At 34.4% G+C, this 11,162-nt stretch overlaps 1 protein-coding gene across 1 annotated transcript in view; it reads left to right on the top strand.

The window, feature by feature from the left end:
• Positions 1–4,769: 4,769 nt before the first annotated feature.
• The window catches only part of LOC113234620 (furin-like protease 2), a 54,580-nt gene continuing 48,187 nt past the window's right edge, over positions 4,770–11,162 (top strand). Inside the window, exon 1 of the mRNA XM_026469974.1 lies at positions 4,770–4,922. Coding sequence (XP_026325759.1) covers positions 4,770–4,922 — 153 coding nt within the window. The remainder of the gene's footprint in view (positions 4,923–11,162) is intronic.

Raw genomic sequence — 11,162 nt, 5'->3', positions numbered from 1 at the left:
TCAATCAAATGTTAACAAAAGTTTTCGTAAAAATCGTAACAGGCAGCGCTTTTGTCAAGCAACAATTTCTTCCAATCAACCCCTGTGAAACGAATATAAAATACAGCAAACAGCCTTGTTGTTTCTTTTATATCCCAATAATATTTGTAATGTTTTATACATGACCCTTAAATAATGTTCTTTTATTATGTATACTCTGTTAACGATTAAAAGCGATGGTAGCCTAGTTGGAGAGTGATTAATGCTCAATTGAGAGTTCGAGGGTTCCAATCCCTTTCACGACATGTATCGTTAGGCCACAAATTCGCAAAGGTAGCGCGTTCAAACTTACAAAAATATTAGTCAATTATGACACGGGCAGCCGAGTGCCTGTAAAAAGAAATTATTGACCCTGAGACCAGAATAAAACACTTGAGTAAAAAACGTTAGTTTTCTACTTAGTCCAAAGACAATCAAACTGAGGTAATTCTCATGTCCATTGGGCTGAACCGCTGATTTAGTAAAGTCGTCAAATGGCACAAATTATTATCGAAAATCTGTAATATAATTTTCATTAAAATTGTTACATTAAAATTCCATCCGATTCTAATTCAATTTATTCACAACGATATTCGAATATAATTTTGTAATAATGCGATGACTTAGATAAAGGACGTCACAACAATCTAAACGCCTACCTTGAAGGTATGCCGCAGGCATCAGCAGATTGAAAAAGGTGGAAGGGCTAAGGAGGATTGTAAGGGTCACTTTACGAGCTAATAATAGCCCCTGCAAGTTTACTACAGGCATATTTACATACTATGGCGCTCGTCTTCCAGTGGGGTACAGTACACTTAGACTACGGACCTGGATTTGCTACGTTAAGTAAATTACAATAATAAAAACATATCGACACTGGAAGTAATTTTGTCGTACATCGAAAAATTTTAAAAATTACTTTTTAAATACTTCGTATCAGAAAAAAATCCGCATTTTTCGATCTAGGAGTCATGATCCTACGACGATATTTTTTCGTTATGTGACGATGATTTTTGGCAAGGATTTTTGACAAAACATGCAGAAAAATGGTGTAAGTAAATGAGAAAAATTTGCTATTTTTTTGTAATAAACGAGATATACCAAACCTTGCATATCCTTTTTTTTTTAAATTGAGATACACGAAGCCCGTTTTAGCCTGGCCAACCCATAATGGTTCACCGAGATACAACAAATTTACCGTTCGATATTCTTATTTAATTTAGAAAGTTAATAAATTAAAATACGTTAATTTATAAAGATTTTATGTTTCGGATCTAAGTCGCGCATACTTGTAATTCAAACAAACCAACTTTTCTGGATCCTTTACAGGTGTTATGGTCAGTCGTAACCAGTCAGGTTTGTTTGAAAAAAAAAGTTGATTTATAAACATATTTGTATCCTCCGCAAATTGTAACGAGACTGTAATTTGTTTTAAGATTAGTACATAAATTTGTGGTAGCAAAAAACGACAATTATGACATCAAAAATTTAAAATAAAATAATAAACAAAGAAACGGAATACGTGCGTGATCCTTGAGTGTGTGAGTGCAAATGTGTGCGGAGGAGAGCGTGTTTGAGGTGTGACGTAAATTACCACTTGATTTGGCTAAAGGTGATGTTACGAAACCAGAATACCGAAAAGGTTTTATAAGAGTTTGTACTCCGTAACGCGCATTGCATTAGCATGGTAGATTACAGCCTCTATATCGATTATATCCACTTGGATGGAACCTACAGGGTTTGGTAACAGTGATGATTACACAGGGTTATTTGTAAAATACTACTAATACCATAAAGAAACACTTTTAATAATAATAATAAGTAACTAAGTATGTAAGTAAGTAAGTAAGTAAGTCAGTAAGTAAAGCAGTACATTTAAACTTACAAGTGTCCTCCCAAACGACCCACTCCTCTGTCCTTTGGTTCGCGTAGAACTGGTATTTAACGCACAGAGTCATAGCCCCACACTAGGGAAACTGTATCGCGCGTGTCATGAAATAAAAGTAAGCTATACAAATACTTCTTCCGGCCCGGGAATCGAACCCGGAACCTCTGCGCGGCAGTCCAGTTTGGTTACCGAAGACTTCACCGTTAAAAGCGATCCATTTTTCATTGGCAAAATTCGTAAGCCTCGTAGCCTCCATTAATACGAACTATCAAAAACTATCAAAATTTTACAAGAAAACCGCTGTATTTACATATACCATTGTTTCTTTTATATCAACTGAACTAAACAGAACACCATATAGTATACGACATACATTTTTACTCCCTTGAAAATATACAGAAAAAAATTCTGAAGATACAGGTTACCGTTGTAATTATAATAGCTTGTTGTTTGAGTTTGGTATGTCAAGTCTTGTACAGAGTAGAGCACTTCTTGAGACCACATTGCTCTATAAAATATAAATTCATCGTTCTGAGCTAATCTCCAAACTTAAATATAAAGTGCCCCTTCGTACACCTAAGATATAAAGTCCTTTTCTCACACCTAAGATATAAAATCCTTTTCTCACACCCATTTTGTCGTACCAATGTCAGCAAACGCTCTGCAGTTTATAAGATATGTTGCAATTATAATTATTATTTTCAGTAGTGCGATTCACGTAAGTTCAAGCTATCAAAATGTCGTTGAAGTTACGTAGTCGTTCGATCGAAGTCCTGTCCAAAATGGGTATTCACGTATCACTTGAACGAACGTTGATATGAGTAGAATCGAAACGTAACGACTAATGAACGACATCTTGGATTTTGAAATTTGACATTTAGTCGTCGAAAGTCTATTGAAAGAACTGTCAAAATTTTAGCAGAATACGTATGGCTTGTCGTTTAGAGTCGATTTAAATTCGATTCATATACCAGAATACGCTTTAAAGACATTTGGATCGAACGACTTTAAAATTGGACTCGTTGACGATCACTGTCACACGTGAATACAAAAAAACAGTTCAACAAGTAAATAGCTACGATATCGTAACGATTTGATTACGTGAATCACCCCACAGGCCGTATATATTTAGTACCCCTCTGTACAGATAATGTGAAGTTTCTGTCATACTGGATAGTGGCTCCTTCTGATCACTATGGTATTTATAAGTTTTATTGTAACTGATTGCTTATGTACTGTTATGTATATGCATGTATATAGGAATATAACGTAACTATGTGGCTATATAACGTATAATATTTATTTCTTTTATTATTTTACTTAATTTTTTCCTCCCTATAAATATAAAACGACATTTTGAAATATAATTCCACAAGACTACGCACATGTGTCACGCGAGTCGTAGAATGACTTAATTGTCACACATTTCTGGAACACGTTGTTGGTTCATATTTCTATCTTGCTTGTTCAATATTTGTTATATATTTAGTATGTAACTGTTTTTTTCTCATATGTCAATAAATAAAAAAAAATCTGAAATAAAGCCAGTGTCCCTGCCACTCGACACAAGCAAAATTAACCGTATTTGTACTGGAATAATTTGAATTCAAGCTAAGGTAGCAACTCTTAATTCGTACATACGTTCGGCGCACTATACGTTTCCGGAATGAATAATAAAAAATACTATAAATGGTCAGAAATGAATTTAATGTTTCCCAAAATATTCTCCGTTAGCGTTAATGCACTTTTTCATACGAATGAACCAATTTTGAAAACATTTATGCCACTCCTCCGTGTTAATCTCTGAAACATAATTTTCATACTCTTCGACAGCCTCTTCAGGTTATGACAATCGCTGACCGCGTAACTGGTTCTTAATTTTTGGAAATAAACAAAAGTCACAAGGTGCTAGTGCAAAATCTGAATGTTTAATTTAATTGAATATCAAAGAAAAACCCATTACATTCAAATTTAAATTTAATTAACCCGTTCATAGACAATTACAGCATTTATCGTAAAATAAAATTAAAATATTATAGTACGGGGTACCCGTTTCGCTATATGGATCTGAAAAAACCAATTACGGACTTTGAAGGCGGTTTCCAATTTTTGTGTAGTTGCTGCCTACTGCTTTTCCATAGATAAATGTAAACAACGTACTGACAAAATTTAATGATTTACTTACATTGAACATTTTATATTGAATCAATATAAGCACTACGGCAAGAAAATTACTGACATTTTTATGTGCGGTTCTATTTAAGTACCGTTGAAAGGGTTAAATTAGTAAATGAGCAAAATAAATCTTTGAAACCATATTCTTGCTCTTGTAATTTTTGCTGGTATTGTACCACCAAAAATTTCTTCCACTCTTATTAATAACTGAAGATTAATTTAAAATTAGTGACTGTATCGCAAAAACCGTAATTGCTTTTTTCAAACTCTGTTAACTACCAAATTAGTTTCATCATAAACGCTTGAATTTCATTGTGAGAACCTTTTTTCATAATTTGGGAACCTTTTAATTATAAAAAATTTTCGTAGAAAAAAAATCGTGAAAATATATTAAAAGTTTCCCAACAATTAAGTGCTCCAAGTCAATTGGCGGCAAGAATACAATACGTTAGGACATCAAGTAGGCTAAAGAAAGGGCGCCAACTTTAACGCATGCGCCCTGCAAAATAGAAGGAAACACGTCCAGTACCAACGGCCAGTCTTCAGAGAGGCGTTCTCCAGAACAGACGTCTCTACTTCCAAAATACTGGTTTCAAAACAGCACGAGTGATTTTAAGAAATTCAATTTTTTAACGAGTAGTTAGTATGAAAGTAGACGATAGGTAACGTGCAATGCGCGTGTGGCGTGATGTTCGCGTTCGGCGTGATCGTGTTGATGACAGTGGTAGACTGTGTACCTTCTTACGATGTATATCATCATCAGTTCGCGGTCCATGTACCTGGAGGGTACCATCAGGCTACAGAGCTCGCTCATCGACATGGCTTCGTCAACCATGGACAGGTAAGGCTTTAGCACTCGGCTCCAAATGAGACTTATATGGGTTTTAACAGAACATAGCACAAACTTCCTTGTCATGAGGAAACTGAAATTTAAAATTATCATTAATTATACGTTACGTATGCGTGTAACTTGGCTGTGACTTCCCACAAGGAAAACAATATTTCAAACGTTATAGGGAAATGTTCAAAAATAAGACACTGAGAATTATATTTATGTGTTATTCATTTGAGAGAGAATTTTTTTTATTATGTGGTCGTAAAACCATTACTTCTTTTACATTTGGCACCAAAATACTCCGTACTTAAGCTCACGGAAATTGATTTAGGGGGAACGCATTTATTTCATGACAATGGTTGATTCGAGTTTTATTCAACATAAAATTGAATATGGTAATTCAGTATTTGAACTCAAGTTACATTTGTAATAATCGTGCTTCAGTTGGATTTCGGGATAACACGCTTCTCTCTTTTTATGTAATACCAGAGTCATAACATCTTTTCTTAGCAAAAAAAAATCTGTTGTGATATGTTAAAACCCGTTATTAATTTCGTTCGTTTCCATCAATGAAACATTTGAATATTTTTTATCTGTTTTGTTTGTAGTACACACTTTTTATTTTTTAATTAACCATATCCGCATTTATTTCATCTCAAAAACGGCCCTTAATAAAACTAGTCATATAATAAATCGTGTCAAATCAATTCAACGTCCTCCAAAAGGCTGTAGCCGCGACAGCGTATCTGCTACGTTAAGGATATCATGCACTTGAACTTTATTGTATAAGCAGAAGTGTTAATACAATAAAAAGTTGCCTGAATACATGGGTTAACGAGTTTGCGTCGTTATGACCTAAAATTATAATTGATCAGTAGTAAAATATTTACAAATATATATAATAATATTTTGAATGCAATGGTAGCCAAGTGGGAAAAAATTGTTTCTATATCGAGATCCAGGTATCGCGCCCCGGGGCGATATTTGTTTGTTTGTTCAGTAAAAAAAAATGTAACATATCAGTATGCACTATGGCGTTGCAGCAACTCTAAAAAAACACAAAAAATAAAAATTACGATACTAATCTATACTGGAATTAGTGACTAATTCCAGTTTAGATTTGCCTATGACACATTTTTTTTTTTTTTGAAGTTACATAAATTTGTTATGTATGAATACTTAGTAGTAATATCTCGCTAACAATGAAGGAAAACAACGTGACGGAATCTGCATATTGAAGAAAATTCATAATCCTTGGAAAATATGTGATGACACCTACTCACATTGGGATAACGTTATAAAGGTTGATTAAAGCATCTCGTAAGAGGAGACTCGTGCCCGGTCGTGGCGCGTAAAACGTGTTGACGATGACTATGATTATTATCATAGGACGATCTTCGTGATCGAGCTGCTTGCACACCGGTTTTCATGGTGTCGCCATCTCTAATTTACGATTCGCGGCCGGGTCAATGTAGAAAAACAAACTTTTCTACATTATCTCGGATCTAGGTGTTTTTAGTGTCGTCGTTGTTTCATAAAATCCATTTTTTTCTATCATAGGAATAATAATCGTCGCTCTACAGTGTGTCAAATTAAATCAAATAGACTAATTTTAAAACAAATACCGTTCATTTAATACAATTTTTATGTCGACCAATTTCACTTCCTGTAGGTAATTGAACTTGATATAACATTCACATTTTATTAAAAAAAATATGTATAAAGCTCATATTATATAACAATTATTTAATATATTGTCAGTTTAGATAATTTTTTCGTGATATAATATCACTTTTCATAAATAATAAGTTTAAACTCGACTCGCCACGGCACTTGTCGATTCTATACTAAAAAAATTAAAAGCTGGAGCTATGGAGGGAGAGTGGTTTCCCTTAATATAGTTCATAATGCTGAATTTTTATTTTGACAGAATTATTATTGTTAGACACTTGTTTCCTTGGTGGTTTAAATAAAACAAACGTATTTTAGATAGGTCAAATTTTGGTTGCGGCTCCCATTCAGTAGGTTAGGTTAGATTAGAACATAAAAAAAAACAGAATGGAATTTGTTTGGTTTGATTTGGTTTCTAATATTAGGAATATCGTTTTTCGGGAATAATCCTATTTCTAGATGAAATGAAATTTAGATAAAATGACATTATGTTAACTGTGGTTTATAACTTACCATCGTCATGTAAAAAGAGTGTTAGTGTTAGTGATTGTGCGGTAGAAACTAATCCCACAAAGGTTAACTATCAAGCCCATTAATATATATAGGTACATTTTGTACACATTTCTCGTTTAAAAGGGCTTTTCACATTCTTCCATGCTCTTTGGCTTATTTGGAATTGAGATTTTCACATAAATTCCATGAATTTTGATTTGATGACGATATTCATATGCCTTTATTTGTGCCATTAAAGAATGTAAAGCTCTTAAAACGACCAATTTTACCTGTAAATATACAGGATGGAAAAAATCAATGAGATATGGGACAGTCTTGTACGCTTAAGACAGCTAGTTTTATTTAAAGAAGACGTTCTATTATTTTTCTCAATATGAACGACTATACTCACAGGTTTTCTTATCTTACTCGGGCTTACCTTAGTCGGGAATCGAATCAACGAAAAATGCAAAAATAAACACTCACCATTTTATTGACCCAATATTTAATGAAGATATTTTATCTTTATCATTGATCGAATCGATAAGTACAATAAATAAAGCCGTTATTCATTGCTATCTATAAATTAATGCTTTTTTTTAAAAAGATGAACATCAAATTCGCTTTGGTGGTAAATATTTAATGCTTGATATGATGATGTATAATAAATGTACCTAATAAAGGAGCTAAAAGCTGAGCTATGTATGGATGATGATGCATAAACCTAAAAAAGCACAAACACAAGTGAAACTAAAATTACGAATGAATATTTAGTAAATCAAATATATTAAGTTATGTAGAAATTTTAGAGCGGTTTTCTTTTTATTGTATCGATGGCATACACTATGAATGTGAAAGGATTTGCCAATCTGCGTAAGGTACACGCCGATTGATGCCTAGAGCTTAGAGATGCCTTGATGCACATGACGATGACGTACAGGAAAGCGATGGTACGTCGTACGGGTAAGCTCCTTTCGTGCACCTTTGTACACCGGTGACAATAAAATAGCATGTATTTTAACGGTTTTGTTTGTACTGTTTTGTAATTTTCCATTCAATTGTTTTCTTTTCTTTTTATTTTTAAATACATTCTGTTTTTGACTTTTACCCTGTATTTTGTTTTTCTATTTTTTCAACAGCTTTGATTATTGTTTATATTTCATTTATATTTTTACTCACTGTTACACTATTCGAACCACATTTTTTTGACATTGTGCTTTGAAGAACTTACTTCTGGGGTGGAAGTTTCGCCTTCTTGTCTTTTGACACTGTTGTACAAAACCTGAATGTGTTTTTGTTTTGATGTAAAATAAATTATGACCAACTTGAGCCCACTATCACTCCACTTCGCTGAATAATGAACTTAAAAATAACTTGACTCTAAAATGTCTTAAAGAAAAATTTAAACAGCTACGAATAAATAATAATAACTATGTGTCAGATAACCACACCAAATGCCCGGTCTTAAACTTTGGAATAAAAAGCACAGGGATATGCTTTGAGTACCAGAGCAACGGAATTCACTTCGGGGCATTAACCGGATTACCCAGATCAGAACTAATTTACAAAAGCTCATTTATCAATTTGGTCCTACCGGGAATCGAACCCGGGACCTCCACATCCAGCGCTCACATTATAAACCGTTGGGCCACTGAGGTCGCCAAAATTCACCGATTTATAGGTTCACTGCTGACACATATTCTATACTGCTGATACGTATTCTATTATTCATTAGTCTACAACGTTTAATAGACTAAAAAAAAGTATACTTATGTTACATTATATAGTGACATATTATATTAATTAAAATGTATATTTATTTATGTACTGCGTGTAAAAATACTATATTAAAAATGTTATTCAAATATTTTCTACAAATATACATAACGGTACGTAGAAATAATTGTTACATCTATTGCTGATAAAGAAAACTACAAACAAACAATTTAGACCAGAAAAAGTGGATGTTTAGGAGAAGATTTTGAAGAGAACAGAATAAAGTCTTTACAAGACTTTACACCGGATAAGATCCTAAAAGAACGTACCGGCTAAAAGCGGTCGAAAACCATGCCTCCGGAACGTGGCATTATATATCCTGTAACTCCTTGAAAATACCCATTAACTGCTGGCAACCAAAATTACCTACAAATAACACAGCCACAATACTTATAAACCGATTCATCATTTCCCTCCTCGCACTTTGTCCAAGCCCCTCGAGCCCCTGTCAGTCATGGCGTTGTTTTTGTTTTATAATTTTCTAACCCGAGTTTCGAAAATTTTGTAACTCTTATTTAATCACTAGATGTGGCATCTTGGGTTTTTATCACCTAGTTTATTATCAAAACGTAATACCTATTTCGAGTAAGAGCCTTATCACACTAGCGATTTGCGAGTGATTTGAAAGCGATGCGACAGCGCAGCGTGCACGCAACGACAACGCTGCGGCCGCTTAGCGATTTGACAGCGTTCTCGCCGCGCTGTCGCGTCGTTTTCAAATCGCCAGTGTGATAAAGCTCTTAGGACTCCATCAAATAAATCGACATAAAAATGGCTTGAGCCGGTCAGACTGATAAACATCCAGGGTAATAAAAATGTAAACGGCGTCATTCGCATTGCTTCGGCACTGACTACGTGACTTGTCACCGGCCGACGACGAAACCGGTTTATACATACTTATAAATAGACATAAAGCTTTTTTCGGCGGTAAAGCCGATTGCGCCTCGATTAGTTTGTGGGAACCCTTACTGTCAAAACATGTTAGCCGGTTTTCTGGGTAAAGTACACAATAAGTACCTTATTATGTAGGTATAAAACGCTGTCCAGTATTATCCATAAATACATTATTCTGTCTTTTGAGTTCACGATCTGATTTGACCCTCTAATAAAAATAATAAATTACCCTTTGAACGACCGCTTTTGGGTTCAAGCCTTGCTTTCAATCCTGTTCGGTGGTTCGGTTCTGTCCCGCCCTATCTCTCTGTCTTCGAAAATGAATACGCACAAGTTCTTCGGTAGCATCATTTGCCCTTCTTTGGTCGAGGTCACAAGCGCCTCAACGTCTCAATAACCCAGTATTGATTGATTGTATAAATAATTCTTTATTTAAAAATGCACGTTACTTAATGAATACAAGACTGTCTTGTTCTAGTTGTAAACTAATGTAACATGTCATGTAAAGGTAGTAATGTGATTTTTATCATCCCAGACGAAAAGGGAACTATTGTTACTATCATTAAATAATATAGAAGTATAGTATTCAAATTTATGTGACGATGACTTACACGGGAGCCGTCCCGCCCGTGTTGTGACGTGTCATGCATTAAGTTGCATAAATATTGATGACGAAAAACTTACTGAGTGTGTTCTGTTGTACCCAACCAATTTGATATTACTATAATTCATGTCGAGTGAACAGACCATATCCTTTTCCTTGTAACAGCTATTCTTCATCTTAAGGCAATCGCAATCATTGCTTCATTAGAAAAAGATATTAGCTACAGCGCTAGCACCTTAGCTACTCGTCACTGTCACTGAATGTTATAAACGCGGCACGTTTTTCGCCCCGTCGGATGTTTCATCACATCCAGTCACATAAGTCAGACTACATACTTTGCCGAACATACAGTACAAGAAGTATTTGTTATTCAGACCATCACCACAAAACGTTTAAACTCAAACAGAAACTCAAATAATCTGACTAAAAGGGAAAACTGGACCTTAAAACTGTAGTTACTATGTTAAACAATGAGGAAGTTGAAAACTTTATTTCATTAGATTTAAACATCGTTTCCCATCTAAATTGGAAAATGTACACTGAAGCATTAAAATCAAAATTATCTTTATTTACCTACGCTAAGTATGCTAATTTCTTCAAAATGAGCACTAATTACAAAGCGGCATTTGAGAGCTATTACGCCTACGACTACGCATGGCTAAAGTACGGCGTCATGCATATAGGGTTAGTAGCACGAATAAAAGAGACATTCGTCCCGTCACTTGATGTTATAAAAAAATGCATTTGAATACTCATGTTTCTAGGCCCCCAAGATACCTGCCGACCATGCTTTATCAAAGAAAATCTTC

Source organism: Hyposmocoma kahamanoa, unplaced genomic scaffold (assembly GCF_003589595.1).
Source record: "Hyposmocoma kahamanoa isolate Upper Pololo Valley unplaced genomic scaffold, ASM358959v1 86, whole genome shotgun sequence".
Classification (NCBI taxonomy): domain Eukaryota; kingdom Metazoa; phylum Arthropoda; class Insecta; order Lepidoptera; family Cosmopterigidae; genus Hyposmocoma; species Hyposmocoma kahamanoa.
The sequence above is the reverse complement of the archived record's forward strand: the minus strand, read 5'-3'. Positions and strand labels throughout refer to the sequence as shown.